We start from the raw sequence: 17805 nt of genomic DNA on the forward strand, positions 1-17805 counted from the left end.
CGACGATAGGGACAGTGCACTGTCCTCATCGCTATCGTGGACGAGGGGGTTAGTGCACTGTCCTCATCGCTATCGGGGACAATAGGGACAGTGCACTGTCCTCATCGCTATCGGGGACGATAGGGACAGTGCACTGTCCTCATCGCTATCGGGGACGATAGGGACAGTGCACTGTCCTCATCGCTATCGGGGACGATAGGGACAGTGCACTGTCCTCATTGCTATCGGTGACGAGGGGTTTAGTGCACTGTCCTCATCGCTATCGGAGACGATAGGGACAGTGCACTGTCCTCATCTACCAGAAGGTAATAAGGACAGTGTGCATGTTGTATTATCACTGTCCCAATCCGCGCGCCCGGTGGTCGGTGTCAAAGGTGGTCGGCCGCACTGCTACGCAGGACTGCATAGCGGCCGGCTAGCGGGACGCGATTTGCTTCCCGCCCGCAGGCGGCGCCATTTTTTTTCGTGCCGTGCCGCCACGCGGCGTGCAGCGTTCGATTTATGCGGGTGCGTACGGTGGTCGACAACTTGTAACACGTCACGGGTGGTCGTTTAGACGAAATGCGCTCGGGTGGCCCGGCAAGACCGCGGTCGGTGGGACGGGAGAAGATTTGTTCATGTCGGGTGGTCGGGTGAAAAAAAATTACGTAGCACTGTTACGCGCGTCCTAACGTCGTTTACGATAAACACGTTTTATTTTCCAGTCGACCGTCCACGGTGGTCCGTCGAGCCGGGGTAGGTCGCACGCGGGCAGCCCGGACGTCGACGTTGCACGGGGTTTCGAAACCGGAGTTTTTGGATCGCGATTTTTTCCAAACCCAATAATTCGTTAACGGTCGGTTTTCGGTGGACGAACCCGTTACACGAGCGACGCTACGCCATTGCGTTGGAAAAACCCGAGATTTTGTAAATTTGTGAGCGGTTCGGTCGTCGGCGTTGCAGTCGACGGCCGGCCGCCGATCACGAACACCACTACAGCAAAGCCACGGGCGACGCCGAAGACGACGAGTACACCTCGCGGCGCCCACCGGTCGCCGCCAACTGACGGTCGTCCACGTACGCGGGACACCGTCGGTTGAGCGGGCGGTCCGGTGAGAGCCGGCGGACGGTGACACGCGTCCGCGTTACCTAACCCACGCGGACCTTGAAAATTCGAGAGAGGGCCACGCGGAGTCTTCGCGTCGGTTCGTACCGATATCCGCAGCAGGTCTCCGAGGTGAGCAGCCTCTAGCCGCATAGAATAATGTAGGTAAGGGAAGTCGGCAAAACTGATCCGTAACTTCGGGATAAGGATTGGCTCTGAGGAGCGTGGCGGATCGGGTTCGGGTCGTCGTAGAAGCGTAGGCGGTGCTGGCGACACCCCGGCCGTCGCCCGTGCGCCCGGTCTCCGGAGGTTAGGTCCGCCGACCGTGGAACCACCGAGCTTCGGTCGTTGGCCGCGTCGCGGCCGGCCGTCCGCCCCGGTGTCGGTCCGCCGTCACCGGGCGGTACGGCCGCCGCGCCGTCGGCCGCGTAGCTGGATCGACCGCCATGTAACGGTCAACTCAGAACTAACGAAAAAGATCATGACCATGCATATGACAAAGCCCCCCTCCGGCTACGAGGTGGAAACGGAGAAATCCGCGATGACTCTTACGTTGACCCTGATAATCAAGTGGATAGAGCCAACAATCCGAAACGGTTCAAGTCTAGTAGCCCCGAACCTCCTTCTCAGGGCCCGTCCGGGACCATAGAGGCTGCTCTGAACAGTATTGACTCTACTCTGGCTAATATTAGGACCTACATGTCAGACATAATAACGGCGACAAAAATCGGTAAGAAGTGGGCCTTCGGCATGGAGGATTTCCTAACCGATATATTAGTAAACACGAAGAAGATAGCCTTCGAAGCTGTCGAAGTTATCGGTGCGAACATGCATTTGGACTCCGAGCTTCGTGAGGCCAAGCATCAAATAAGCGCCCTTAACGTACGTATAGGCGAATTATCAGCCATCGGGCATGAGGAAGAACATCCGACCCGGTCATACTCGAATGTTACCGAGGGCACCACGGCCCAGAAGTTCGATAAACCTTCCTCGAGTAGGACAGACGACTTCCCAACTCTCGATAACCCTAAAGGTAACAAGTCAAAACGCGATCGGCCGGCTCGCAGTAAAAATCTTTCTTCCTCGGACGGTGTTAATAAAACAATGAAATCCAAATTGGCCAAGGCTAAAAGCATGCCTGTAAAACCGACCTTCGTAATAAAATCTACCAACAATGGTAATGATATATGGCAAAAGGTCCGATCTGCACTTCCTAAGACTAGAGTCGACGGCTTTAGGAAGATGGTAAGTCCTAGTTACAACGGCGGATTCGGAAACGGTTAGTGCCATCCGCTCCCTAGCAGGTGCCGGCGGCCTAAACGTCACGGAATCAGGGCCTCGGAAACCAAAAGTAAAGATGAAGGGCATACCCATTGACTACGATGCGGAATTCATCACGAATGCTCTCACTGAACAAAACCAGGCTCCTGATGGTACGGATCTTTCCGGAATACGACCGTTATTTAGATGTGGTAAACGCAACACAGACACCACGGACTGGGTCGCGGAGGTATCACCGAAAACCTACAAGGCAATAGTCAATAAACGGATATACATAGGGATGATTTATACCTTCCCAAAGGCATTTACGGATGCACCGTACTGCCGCAGGTGCCTCTCCTTAAAACATAAAACTAAGGAATGTTCCAACAAAGAAGTAACACGTTTCCACTGCTCGGAACAGGGTCACGGCAAGCGGGCATGTCCCTCGTTAAAAGAGAAACCAACCTGTGCACATTGTGGTGGTGAGCACTCCACTACATCTAAAACTTGCAAAGCCTGGAACTCAGCAATAAGGCGGATCCAGATGTTCACCAATTATGACAGTTAAATCGCTTAATATAGTTCAGTTAAATATGTCCAGGTCTATGGCCGTTTCAGACGAGCTGTACCATTACTGTGTCACCAATGACGTCGATGTAGCTCTAGTTCAAGAACCATACACAAAACAAGGCACTCTGCTGCGTCTTGAGCTTGAATCGACCCGCACGGTTAAGTCTAACATTAATGAACTCCATGGCGTATGGGCGGCGATAGTGGTGTTTAATAGTAAGCTTGATATCATTGCTAAGCCCCATATCACCACAACACACACAGTGTCGTTGAATGTTGCGTTCCCAGGGCTAACGCCAGTGGACCTTGTATCAAGTTATTTTCAATTCCGGAAACCAACAGAGCTATTTACCAGGGAGATCACCGCAATCTACCCGTCATTGTCTGGTCAAGTTATAATGAGTATAGATGCTAATGCCTACTCACCCTGGTGGTATGAGAATCGCACCAATGATAGGGGTCTACTCGTTGAGGCGATGATTACTGACCTTGACAGGATAATAACGAAAAAACGTTCCAAGGCGCAAGAGGCAGCAGTAATGTCGACATCACATTGTCCTCATCGAATATAGTTAATAAAATCCAGGACTGGCATGTTATGAAAGGTATCACGTGTAGCGATCACCTGGTCATAAGCTTTAGATACCAAGACACGGTTACTGACATTCCAACCACACTTAACATCAGGTACAGGGACGGAAAAATAGATGTTCCGAGCTTCATTCAAGTCGTTAAGGCGGCGCTGGAGTCTATCCATGATGAAGGGACTCTTAATGGTTCGGCCGACAGATTGACCAGGGGTATTCAGCAAGCATGCGAGATGATGCTACCGAAACGGGGCAGTAATAAGAAGAATCGACCCCCGTGGTGGAATAATGACACCACAAACTCCAGGATAGAGTTGAAACGTGCTCACAGGCAGATGCTCAGGTCTGGTCTTACCGAAGATAGAGACAGATTCAAGACGGCCAGAAACAAACACGTCAGTAACATGCGTAAAGCTAAAAGGGACATTTGGCGTAAATTCGTTGAAGAGCCTTCCCTGTCAACAAATATCTGGGGCAAACTTACGAAATGGCTTATCAAGGGTAAAAGGCCCACTAGCATACCCTCTGCCCTGAGGAAGTCAGATGGTAGCTATACCTCAAGCCTTTGTGACACGGTGGATTACATGCTGGGCGAACTTGTACCCACTTCGTCACTAGACCCTATACCAGTATTCCCGGATAGACCAGAAAGTCCGGCACCACGAATAACATCCGATGAGTTAAGACTGGTTATGAGAAACCAGAAAAACAGAGCACCAGGGGCTGATGGCATAACGGCCAAAATCTTAAAGGCTGCGTGGCCAGTTGTCGAGAGTGTCATGCTTAAATTGGTTAACATGTGCCTCAAAGAAGCTAGATTCCCAGATCCGTGGAAGAATGCATCTATTATAGTTATATTGAAGAATAAGGATAATATAACAACAAAATAAGTAGGCCCTTCTGGCGCCAATGATTATAGTAAAAAACACAATTTTCCCTATTTAGAGAGGAAATATAATATAATATAACAATATTTTGGCATACGCCGTGTTAACGCGACTACGTACGGCACGAGAGAATATAATAATAATTGTAATAAATTTATATAATAAAAAAATAATATTATATTATATGAGTTAATATTAACACGCGCGTTGGTCTTTACTCACGAACGTACGGTGGAAGACAGATTCACGGCGGCCGTGTTAAATATTCACGTAGCCGGCGTGGCGGCGGCGAGCGATAACATTTAATCTACATATTACATAATTGAATAATTCACACGGGACACAAATAAAATATACGTAAATACAACAATAATATGACAAAACAGGTGATTGTGTGTGTGTGTGTGTGTGTGTGGTCGTTGGTACTATGGCGCGTTGTCGCGGCGGCGACATCCTCCCCCCCGTTGGAAAGTTAATTTCCAACTGTTTGCTCTCCCTCGAGCACTGGCAGATGACACAATTTTACTACTGGACGCCTCATCTCTGTGCCGTTTGAGGTACGTATGGTAACGACCCTGACATGACCGTCCTTGCCTGGATGTAGGTTTGTTACACGTGCTATTTTCCATTTGGCAGGAGCCAGATTATCTTCCTTTACAATCACTATATCGGTGACCTTCAATGCTTCTCTTTTCGTCCTCCATTTTCCTCTAACTTGAAGTTGCGGAAGGTACTCATTTCGCCATCTGTTCCAAAATGCTTGTAATATCCCTTGTACCAACTTCCATCTACGTAAACCAACCATATTATCTTCCGACAGATCTGGTTCAGGGGGCAGAGTTATGGGTCCTCCTATGAGGAAATGGGCTGGTGTTAGAGGTTCAAGATCGTTCGGATCGCTACTTAGTGGCGTTAACGGACGAGAGTTTAGACAGGCTTCTATCTGGCACAGCAAGGTCTGAAGCTCACTTAGCGTTAAACATGCCTGCTTCATTACCCTATTCAAATGATGTTTAGCACTCTTTACCGAAGCTTCCCACAATCCTCCAAAGTGCGGACTAGATGGTGGGTTAAACCGCCAGCTGATCCCTTCATTGGCTAGTTCTGCTTCAATGTTCTTAGTATATGTAGATAATTCCCTTTGTGCTCCTACAAAATTCGTGCCATTATCGCTCCAAATGGTGGCAGGTTTACCTCTTCTTGCACTAAACCTCCTAAGCGCAGCTATGAAGGCACTTTTAGTTAACTCCTCTACCACTTCAATATGAATTGCCTTGGTCGCGAAGCAAATAAACATAGCCACCCATGCCTTTTTACCCGGACGTCCCCGAATTCCACTACGAATGGTTAATGGACCTGCGAAGTCTACCCCAGTAGTCGTGAATGGTCGACTGCAGATAACTCTATCCTTGGGCAATGGAGCCATTAATGGGTATTGAAATGATGGTTTAGCTCGAATGCATGTTACACATTGTTTTACAACGGATCTTGCAATCATTCGTCCCCGCAGAGGCCAATAACGGCGCCTTATATCAGCTAAAAGTGCTTGAGGGCCAACATGTAGTAGATTCCGATGTCGATCCTTGAAAATGAGTTGTGTAATTGTATGATCTGCGGGCAGCACAATTAGTCTTTTTTGCTCTTCTGAAATGTCGGCATTGGTTAAACGGCCATCCACTACTAATAACTCGTTTCTTATTACTGGATTTAGTGCCTGTAACTTACTGCTGTGTGGTATCTCTTTCTGATTCTTTAATGCCTTGATCTCCTCTCCAAACTCTTCTGCTTGCGCTCTTCGTATTAAGAATTTCTCGGCTCCTCTGAGATCTTGAACAGACAAGTAACTTGCTTCTTGTGCTTGGCGTTTGGACATGACGTACTTTACGAATCGCAGAATCCATGCAACGGCACGTAGAAGTCGATTCCAAGTAGAGTATTTGGTTACAATATCCTTTAGCGGGTTCACTGCCAATAACGCTAGCTGGTTAAGCCGCTGTTCTGGGAGTTCCGAAGTGTCTTGTGGGAGAGTATCAACTACTTTCCATTGGTTCTTTGCCTGGGACAACCACACTGGCCCATTCCACCACGTGCTGCAAACCTCTAGCTCGTGTGGTTTGACTCCTCTTGAGACTAAATCGGCAGGATTCTCTTCAGTCTTGACATACCTCCATTGCTTAGGATCAGTTATCTCTAATATTTGCTCCACACGGTTTGCTACAAATGTTTTTAGTCTGGTAACGTGGCTATTGATCCATCCTAACACCACAGTAGAATCGGTCCAAAGATGGAAGCACTTAACGTCTACATCCCACGCCAACGCCACCTTGACAGCAAGCTGAGCCAGAACTAGTGCTCCAGATAACTCAAGCCTTGGAATCGTTGACCCTTTAAGTGGTGCTACTCGTGACTTCGAACACAGCAATCTGCTATAAACTTGTCCACCATCGTCTATGCCCTGTGATCTCACGTATATGCACGCTCCATATGCCTCTTGTGAGACGTCACAAAAACCATGAAATTCAATCTGCTCACTTACACAGGGCTTGCATTTCCTAGGAATCGACAATGATCCAAGTTCTTCAAGTTGCTGATGGAATAATTCCCATTTCGTCTGTATCTCTATGGGTAGAGGATTATCCCATTCAACCTTAATCTGCCAAAGTTGCTGCAGAAATATTTTTCCCGTGATTAGCACAGGAGTCAAGAAGCCAAGTGGATCAAATATTTTATTAAGATCAGACAGCAACATCCTCTTCGTAACTTTAGCTCTTATGGGTATGGACGCTAGCTGGAATATGAATTCATCTTGGACTGGTTTCCAGCATAAACCGAGTGACTTGACAATATCTTCCGCCTCCGCACGGATGACAAACAAGGGCTCCCTTTGCTCCTTAACCACATGAGCGAGGATCTCATCAGAGTTTGAACACCACTTTCTAAGTGGCAATCTGGCTGAGCTTAGAATGTTACTAATCTGGGTTTGTAGCTGAATACATCCCGCTATCGTCTCTGCACCAGTCATGAGGTCATCCATGTAGAAGTCACGACGGATGGCGGATGCAGCTTCAGGGTATCTGTTTTTCTCTATTTCCGCGAGGGACACAAGACATTGCGTTGCCATGAATGACGCTGAGGTGGTCCCATAAGTTACAGTGGTTAGCTTGAATGTTCGCAAACCGTCACTTGGTTTTTCACGCCACAAAATACACTGAAGATCCTGATCTTCAGGATCCACGGATATCTGCCTGAACATTTTCTCTACATCAGAGGTGATGGCATATTGGTGCTTTCGAAATCGAGCCAGAATGGCAAATAGCTCTTCTTGGACGGTTGGTCCACGCATGAGTATATCGTTCAGTGATACTCCCGTCGAACTTTTAGCCGAGGCATCAAATACGACCCTCAACTTGGTAGTCAGACTGGACTCCTTCAGAACTGGGTGATGTGGCAAATAAAACCGTGTGGTTGATGTGCTGCTGTTATCTACTTCCTTCATATGACCATCGGCTTCATATTCCTTCATGAACGTGACATACGCACCTCTAAGGCTCTCGTCTCTTTGTAACCTGCGTTCCACACTCAGAAATCTTGCTGTAGCCATATCAAGGGTCTTGCCGATGTTGCTAATCTCGTGTTTTATGGGCAGTCGCAGCACAAACCGTCCGTCTTCATCGCGTTTCATTGTTTCTTGGAAATGTGCAGCTGCTTCTTGTTCTTCGGTGCATCTTCTGTTCGCTTTAGATAGCCGGCCATAGTCATTGTCCTCTACAAATCCTTGATGTCTCCACTTGTTCTCTAATGACTCACCAACGCTTAGTAAGCAGGTTGATTGGATTCCTCCCGTAACTAACCAACCAAGTTTACTTGCCTGTAAACAAAGCGTACCTGGCGCCAATGGGGTGCGTTCCGCTTCCATTAAGTCAAAGAAAATGCCACATCCAAGCAATAGGTCGATCGGCCCTGCTTCGCAGAACGATGGATCTGCTAGTAACGATTCGTAGTCTTTAGGAATTTTCCATCCTTCCTTGGGTGGTTTTACTGAAGGTAGTTCTTCGACGATTACCGGCAATATGTAGCAACTGATGTTAACGCCAAAGTTTCTTATGCAGGATTTCATATGAGCATCTATGGTGTTGGTGGATTGCGTTGTACTTGCGCCGATACCACTTATCGGCATTATGGTCTTCCTTGATGGCAGTTGGAGCTGCTTAGCAAATCTTTTCGAAATAAAATTTACCTGCGAGCCACTGTCTAACACAGCTCGACACTTCCGATATACACCAAAATTGTTTCTAACTGAAACTATTGCTGTGGCCAGAAAAACATGTGTAACTTCCTTAGGTTTCACAATAGACATCATACTCTTAGCTCTAGGTGATTGTATGCTTGACGGTTCTGGTAGGGAGGCAGCATTTGAAGGCTGGTCTTCTAATTGATGCTCCTCTTGTTTTCTCTCAAAGTGTAATATCGTGTTATGTTTACGATGACATTTCTTACACGAGTAATTTGACTTACAATTGTCGGCTGTGTGAAATGGAGCTAAGCAGTTAAAGCATAATCGATTATCTCTGACTAGCTCTAACCGTTCTGATATCGAAAGATTTTTGAATTTTTGACACATATACATCCGATGCATTTCTGAACAGCAAGGGCATGGTCTACTAGGTTTGCTGTCTGTAGCAAATAGCGCCTTTTTTGAATTGGTCACTCCACAACTCTTTTTTACACTTGAACCACCTTGCACATTTTCAGTACTAGCCGGTTGTCTGTTGAACGCTAATGTTTCTAAGACAGCACATCGATTAGCTAAATATGCTTCGAGGTCTGCATACCTTGGTAGATCTGTGTTTTTTTGATATAGTTGCCAACTGTGAGCTGTACTTCTGTCAAAAAGCCCAGTAACTATCGTTATCAGCCAAGCATCCCAATATTCGACTGGTTGATTTAAGGACTTTAGTGCAGCAACATGTGTGCACACGGTAGAGTGGAGCCTTTGTAACGAATTAGGCACTGAATCATCGACAGGTGAGCAATCCAAAATCGAACGTATGTGTGACTGAATCACGAGACCTTTGTTGTCATAACGTTGTATAAGCCGTTTAATAACAACGTCGTAATTCACATCGCTAATTGGAATAGACTGAACTAGATCCAATGCTGTACCTCGTAAGCAAGATCTCAAATGGAAAAACTTTTGCGCCGGAGTATAGCCATCTTCGTTATGAACCATTGCCTTGAAAATATCAAAAAACGAAAACCAGTCTTGAATGTTTCCATTAAAGCTGGGCAAAGGTATGGGTGTTAACTGCATACGTTGAGCATGATGTCCAGTCATAAATGTAGAGTTATGGGTTGACGTGTTGTGTGACTTTTCTAGATTAATTAATTCCTGTATTTTGGATCTAATGGAGAAATAATCTTGCTCAAAGTTTGATCTGTCCTCTTCAGCCTGAACATCTTCGTCAACACTAAGCAACTCTATTTGTGATTGAATGTCATCAAACTTCCGGTTGATCGGGGGCAACTCTTCTTGCCGAAATTCTAATAATGATACAGCTTGCTCCCTAGGATCAAATTTGCTGACAAACGTTTTTATGCGGGTCAGTGAAGCCTTTACCACTCCCCGTTTCTTTTCATATCGGCTAACACCTTTAGATCGCTTTCGTCAAGTACCATATTTATAGACAAAAAAAGAAAATCAAAATCACGATATAATAATATATATAGTGCTTATCACGGATTTAGAAAGAATAATACTCACAACACTACTAGGTTTCTGATTGAATTTATTTTATAATTGACACTGTATTACACATTTACTCGTACGTATTTGCATTCAATAATAATAATAGCAACTAACACGAGAGGTGATTGACCTTGTTCTTGAATACTATAATATAATAATATCAAGACCGATATTTAGAATAAGTGATTAATGGTTCTCAATAATAATATTTATAACATTCAACGAGCTGAGCAGGTCTGAATAATTACCAATAACAATAATTACGCGATTATGAGTAAAATGTGTGATAGCAATGAACATCACGTCGAGGTCACCAAAATGTACGGGCCGGCAGCATATAAAAATAATACGCGAACGCCGAACACCTAAAAGTTGCCACTAACACCTAGATCTTGAATATACGAGGAATAGCTGGGTGTGTAGTGGTGCAATAGCTCGAACAGCAGTGGTCGGGATCGCCGGGCAAATACTGTCGAGCTACGTAATGTGTGTTGTGTGTTATGTGTATTTGTCTCTAAGCGTGTATATGTGTAGGTGTGTAATGTGTGTTTACAAATAAATAATAATAATAAAAAATGGTAACACGGTTTAGGTAGTATGAGTTGCTGTATAATACACAATTTAATAAAACACAATATAATATAAATAAAATTACAGCAACACAAATAATAATATAATAATCAATAAATCGAAGCCCTTATGGCCGAACAAGGTAAATAATATTAAGATATAATAGGTATATCTTAGCCCTTTTGGCTCAACAAAATATAATAATATAAGAAGCTGCTATTTGAGCTATTAGCTCGTATAAAACGAACAAGTATAAAAATGTAAGTTTTACTTGACCCTTATGGCACAACAAAATAATATGAAAATTAGCCCTTCTGGCTCAACAAAATATAATAATATAAAAGATTGTGTATATGAAAATAATGCGTGGCCCTTATGACCAAACAAATACGACAAATATACTAAATATAATATATATATAGCCCTTATGGCAGAAATAAATATAATAATAATAACACAAAATAATGTACGGCCCTTATGACTCAACAAATACTAATAATAAATAGATGGCCCTTTTGGCCTAACAACTAAATAATATGTATTATAGCATAAATAATAATATAAATAAAACTCACAGGTTGTCGGTGCACTGCTGGCCAGCCGCTGCCTAGCTACATAAATAATAATATAAAAATAAAAACACGCAAAAGGTGTTAACACACAAAGGTAATAAAATTGGCGATTCACGCCAGCACAGAGGTATAATAATTTAATTTATATAACAACAAAATAAGTAGGCCCTTCTGGCGCCAATGATTATAGTAAAAAACACAATTTTCCCTATTTAGAGAGGAAATATAATATAATATAACAATATTTTGGCATACGCCGTGTTAACGCGACTACGTACGGCACGAGAGAATATAATAATAATTGTAATAAATTTATATAATAAAAAAATAATATTATATTATATGAGTTAATATTAACACGCGCGTTGGTCTTTACTCACGAACGTACGGTGGAAGACAGATTCACGGCGGCCGTGTTAAATATTCAAGTAGCCGGCGTGGCGGCGGCGAGCGATAACATTTAATCTACATATTACATAATTGAATAATTCACACGGGACACAAATAAAATATACGTAAATACAACAATAATATGACAAAACAGGTGATTGTGTGTGTGTGTGTGTGTGTGGTCGTTGGTACTATGGCGCGTTGTCGCGGCGGCGACAGATAAGGATCCACTTGAGCCAAGGAGCTATCGGCCCATCAGCTTGCTTCCCGTCCTTGGCAAAGTTATGGAGGAAATAATATGTAATATACTCGAAGTTGAGATTAGTTGGAATAACCTAAGTCCGAAACAACACGGGTTCAGGCCAGGCAAATCCACCAGCACTGCATTGGCAGAGGTAAAGAGTTGGGTTGACCTTAACGGCAAGCATGTCCTCGGTAGTTTCCTAGATATTAGCGGGGCGTTTGATAACGTCCGATGGCCGATGCTGATCCGTGATATGCAGAAGTTGCAATGCACTAAGAGAATAATTCAAATGACGATAAGTTATCTCAAAAACCGGACCGCAACCTACAGAGTGGGTGGAGCTGAAAAGACGATCACTTTGTCGCGTGGCTGCCCACAAGGCTCGAAGTTTGGCCCAAGACTTTGGACGCTAACCATGGACCCCCTACTAAAAGAAAAGCTCCCGGCTAATACTACGATTGTTGCTTATGCTAACGACATAGCCCTCCTGGCCAGGGGCAACACAAGATCGGAGGTTATTGGTCACACCGAAACAGCTCTAGATATCATACAGAACTGGGCAGACGCCAGGGGGCTGCAGTTCTCAAAGGAAAAGTCGGTTATGGTCCCACTCAAAGGCGGATTGGTACCGGGTTTCACTGCCTTATTTGGGGCACCACAGGATAAAATCAGTTCAGGAAACCCGTTATCTCGGTATACAGTTAGGCATGGACTTTACGTTCCATAGCCACGCCGAGAAACTGCTGAAGTCTAGCATAGACGTATTTACCAGACTAAAATCAATACGTAAGTCCAAATGGGGGACCTCTTCTGCGTTGACTCTGGTAACTTACAAAGCAGTATACATACCAAGGATAGTCTATGGTGCCAGTCTTTGGTATCCAACAACCATAAATAGCGTACTAAAGAAGAAGATGTTATCAGCCCAAAGAAGGACACTCCTAGCTATCACTGGCGCATATAAGACGAGGTCTACTATGGCATTACAAGTGGTTGCGGGTACTCCCCCTCTAAACCTACAAATCGTGATGGCGATAAATATAGCTAGCGGAATGCAGAAGTCAGTTGCAGAGGGCATCTGTATCGATGAGTGGCAAAACGCATGGGATAATTCATCTAAAGGACGTTGGACATACAGCTTTATACCGAACATAAGTCAACGAGTAACAACACCGATAACATTTGGCCACTATACCACTCAGATAATAACTGGACATGGTGACTTCAATTCCAAGCTCCACGGCTTCAACTTAGTAAACGAACCGGCATGTAGTTGTGGCCATCCAACCGAAGATGCGCGGCATATATTGGAAGATTGCCCGTTAGCCAACCACCTAAGAGCAAGACTGCGTGGGACTTTGGAGCGGCTAGGCGATACTTGGCCATATGAAAACTCAGTATACATAAAAAACAGGAAGTCCTGGGAAGCCCTAAGCAATTTTGCAGAAGACTACCTGATGTATAAAAAAGATAAAAGAAGAGCTGAGCAGCAGCTGCAGATCTAAGAACATCGCTGATTACCATCAGCACCCTTGCGCAGGGCCTGGCCCCGGCCAGGATGGGTATGACGACCCCACGCCGCCTGAGTCAATCACCGACCGGGGGTGAGGGTACCGCTGGATAAACCAGCAATGCCCATAAACCCGTACAGCGGGGTCGGGGGAGCCCCATGGCCGCAAGGTTCATGACCCCGACACTGAGGCCCAACAACATCTCGGGCCTCTGGAGTTGGACTCGCTGGGGCTGTGGTTTCGCTAGTAACGACCACTAGCGGAAACGCTAAGTCGGAAGTAGATAACAGAATAGATGTCCCTATCTACCACGAATATCCACAATCGAAATAAACAAAAAGTGCTATCTATCAGTAGGTATTATTTAATGTTAGTAGTATGAAATAGCCGATTCTGATACCTCAACCCTGAGCCAACTGAGCCAACCGAGCCTCAACCCTCAACTCTCAACCCTCAACTCTCAACCCTCAACCCCAACTAAGCCAACTGAGCCAACTGAGCCTCATCCCACCACCGCCGCCGTATATTTCCTGCCATTAGGATTATTCGATATTAAAATACCTATTAGTGAATAACTTAGTAATTATCGATTTAGTCACCAGGATGTCACCCGTCTTAACATTAGTCCACATCAATTAATTACATTATACCATTATAATTGAAAAATGTCCCCACCTATTAAGGAGACTCCTGACTAAAAGAGCTGTCAGTCTTTCAGTACGTTTTAAACCGTTGTGAACGTATTTTTTCTCTCCAAGTCTTTAAAATTTTTAGTGAGTTACAAAGTGTTTAATATCTTTTAAATCAGTACGTTTTAATCCGGTGTACGCTTCGTCTTTAAACATTTTTGTGAATTTTAAAGTATTTTTTTTTTCAGTGTTTATTTCTTTGCGTTTTAATTTTTAAGCATTATTTGCACCTAACAATTTGTGTTTTTCTTTTTTTTCTTTCGCTATTACTTTATAAAATTTAAAAATGTTTAAATGCGATCAATGTGTATCCACGTTTACGCGTAAAGACAATTTGACTGCTCACCAAAAAAAACATGTTGGAGTTCGTTTTTCATGTACTGTTTGTGCGTCAACATTCACTTTCAAAACCAGCTTGAACAAACACATGAAAAATACACATGGTGTCGTACCAGCTCTTCGCAAACCCTATGCGCAGCTCGGCCAACCGGCTGCATCGATCGATGCTCAACCAGTACAACAGAGTGTTATACAGATTGCCCCTCAAATATTTGTCCCCGATGTCCCAGCTGGTGTCTGAACATGATGTCTGAGGACGAGATTTGCATGGCAGCAATGAACGAATTTGAAAATGAAGAAGTTCAAAACGATAATACAGGTTAGTTAGATTTTTTTTTATTGGGGCCCGAAATAAAAGATTTTTTTTCATAACAAATTGTTAATAGATAGGTTAATAGATTTTTAAAAAGATTCGCCGTCACATTTTATTTAATTAGGATCATGTATTTTATTTTAAAGATTACACTACGATCAATAAGGGGAAACGTGTCTCCGCCGCGAACACCGCGTCAGCAGTTAGGGCCAAAAAAGCACGTATGGATTTAGTACAGTCTCCAGGGTTTGTGGAAATCTCGTCGTCCTTGGCTCGAAAAGTCACCTGGTATTTCGCAAAAAATTTGACTAATGTTCAAAATTACATCGACTTTCTCCGTTCACTAAGACCTGCTCTGTCAGACATACTGAAAACTCGCGTTCAGGAACATCCAATAAAATTTAGCTTGAAGCTCGAGGCGACCTACAATCGCCTACGTGTAGAAAATTTTTTGGAAAATCGTGCATTTAAAACATCTGCAGTTGAAATGTTTAGAGAGTCTGATATATCAACAATTCTTGAGAAATCTTTTACAAAATTATTGATGGAAGAGGAGACTTATACAAGTAGAGGGAGTGGGTTCACGTTACACACTATAGATGGATTATTATTGGCAGTCTATAAATATACACCAATGGGCGGGTCGTCATACATACCGTTGCCAGCATTTGTAGACAGAAAACGGGCCACAATAATCCCCAAAACGTGGACCAACAGTGTTTTAAATGGGCGATTTTGGCGAAGCACGTGACTGAGCAACCGGTATGTCGTGTTGGACAAAACTATACAAAGCATGAGGGCGAATATAATTTCAATGGAATATCGTTCCCAACGCCATTATCCGACGTTCAGAAATTCGAATATAATAACCCTACTGTTTCTGTGAATGTGTATAGGTTAGACAAAAAGTTCCAACCACCTAGGAAATATCCAACATACAATGTGTACCCACTACGTGTCGTGAACGAAGAAAAACCCAATCACTTCGACTTATTGTTGGTGACGGATGATAGTGGCTCACATTATGTATATACAGGGTGATTCTTTTATCAAACAACACTCATTATTTCAAAAACTATTGATTTTTTTCAAAATTTTGGAACCATCTTGTTCTAGAACTATATATTTTTTAAGTATTTTCACCCTTATATTTATCAGGCTAACTATTATCAACTTTTGATTTTCAAATGACAACCTATACTTAAAATTTGATAAACTAAAAAGGCTATTTTTTCAATGAATTTTCACGTTTAAATTTTCATTTTTCGTCAATTCGTTTACAAGATATAGCCTCCCAAAGTTGGGTGGTTTTGGGTGGTGTTTGTGTGTTAAAGGTGTATGTTAGGTGGTATTTACACACAAACACTATATAAGTGTTGTTTGATAAAAGAATCACCCTGTATATCAAATTTATCACGACTTATTTGCACACAAAAAAATAAGCATGGACATTTAGCATATTTTTGCAAGAGATGTTTTACATCATTCGATGAGCAATTTTTAAAACATAAGTTGAATGGACGTGTGGGGTTGGAACAACACAAAATGATATGTGGAGCACACAAACCTATTTTAACAAAATTGCCTGCGCCCGGAACCATGTTTGAAGCTTGGAAAAAAACACAACGTCACCCTATAGTTATCTATGCAGACTTTGAAGCACTTGTAAAATGTGAAGAAAGCAAAGGCGAGAATACATTGGCTTTTCAAAAACATTCCCCAATAAGTTACGGTTTCGTTGTAAAAGCTAAAGACGACGTACCGATTGAACTGCTTCAAACGTTTGGAATACCTACAACACCAGTTATTTTCCGTGGTAGTGAACATAATCAGGAGTTGGCGAAACATTTTGTATTAAGTATTGTTGAAATTGCTGATAAAATAGACAAACTGCTCAAAACCAACACTCCAATTATAATGACACCGGAACAGCGACGTAAACATGAATTATGTAAAGCATGTAATTTATGTAAAAATAGGTTTTCTGTGGAAAACCATAAAGTAGCAGATCACTCCCACTTATCCGGTCAATTCCGTCAAACATTATGACATAATACTTGTAACCTCAAGCTTCAAACGTCTAATTTTGTACCATGCTTTTTACATAATTTGTCCAATTACGATGCTCATTTCATCGTAACCGAGCTGGGATATGACACTAAGACAATTTCAGTCATTCCAAATACTGAAGAAAAATATATATCATTTTTAAAACATGTAAACAAAGATTTTTCAATAAGATTCATTGACACATTCAGATTTTTGGCTTCAAGCTTATCGACTCTGTCCTCAAATTTAATTACTCCTGGTTTTGAAAAATTCAGAGAAATTTCTAAAGTTTTTAAATCCGAAGATATGCCTTTTGTTACCCGTAAAGGGGTATATCCTTACGAATACACTGATGGGTGGAACAGGTTAGAAGAATCATGTTTACCGGAGTACAAAGATTTCTACAGTACCCTCACAGAGTCACATATTGAAAACGAAGAGTATAAACATGCAGCAGATGTATGGAACCACTTTAAATGCAAAATACTTGGAGATTATTCGGACTTGTATTTAAAGATTGATGTTTTATTACTGGCAGACGTTTTTGAAAATTTTAGGGATCTGTGTTTGACTACATATCAACTGGACCCTGCATTTTACTACACAGCACCAGGCTTCAGCTTTGATTGTATGTTAAAATACACTTCAACGAAGTTTGAGCTACTCACCGAGTATGATATGTTGTTAATGTTCGAGGAAGGTAAATATTTCGCAATTATTTTTACTATGAAATTTAATTATTTATGCTCATAGGAATCAGAGGTTAGAGGTTTGACTCAAGCTAGTATGAGATACGCTAAGGCAAGCCATGAAAAAACACCTGATTATAACGTAGATAAAGAAAAATCGTGGCTGATATATCAGGATTGTAAGTATATATATATATATATTTTTTTTTGTATTATTAAAATTTTATTTTAGGTAATAATCGGGTAGTTAGTACGGGTTCATTTGTTATGGTTGTATTATTATGAACATTACTGCGTTTAGC

At 42.9% G+C, this 17805-nt stretch overlaps 1 protein-coding gene and 1 pseudogene across 1 annotated transcript; one reads left to right on the forward strand and one right to left on the reverse strand.

The window, feature by feature from the left end:
• Positions 1 to 4863: 4863 nt before the first annotated feature.
• On the reverse strand, positions 4864 to 10067 carry LOC149054506 (uncharacterized). Its single transcript, XM_089230052.1, has 2 exons — positions 10009 to 10067; positions 4864 to 9955 (listed from the first exon to the last, which is right to left on the reverse strand). Exons 1-2 carry the CDS (start codon positions 10065 to 10067, stop codon positions 4864 to 4866), a joined length of 5151 nt encoding a protein of 1716 aa, XP_089086178.1.
• A 4906-nt stretch (positions 10068 to 14973) lies between these two features.
• Positions 14974 to 17581, forward strand: LOC149054507 (uncharacterized; annotated as a pseudogene).
• Positions 17582 to 17805: the final 224 nt, after the last annotated feature.

The sequence above is a fragment of the Diuraphis noxia genome, unplaced genomic scaffold (assembly GCF_037042655.1).
Source record: "Diuraphis noxia isolate RWA-SAM2 unplaced genomic scaffold, SU_Dnox_SAM2 contig0006, whole genome shotgun sequence".
NCBI classification, from domain to species: Eukaryota; Metazoa; Arthropoda; class Insecta; order Hemiptera; family Aphididae; genus Diuraphis; species Diuraphis noxia.

What these genes read in the sequence shown, in the direction of transcription:
- LOC149054506 (XM_089230052.1), bottom strand. Translation starts at nt 10,067, where the DNA reads ATGGTACTTGACGAAAGCGATCTAAAGGTGTTAGCCGATATGAAAAGA. An exon ending in ATGAAAAGAAACGGGGAGTG is followed by an intron (nt 9,956 to 10,008) that starts GTAAAGGCTTCA and finishes ATTTGATCCTAG; the next exon opens with GGAGCAAGCTGTATCATTAT.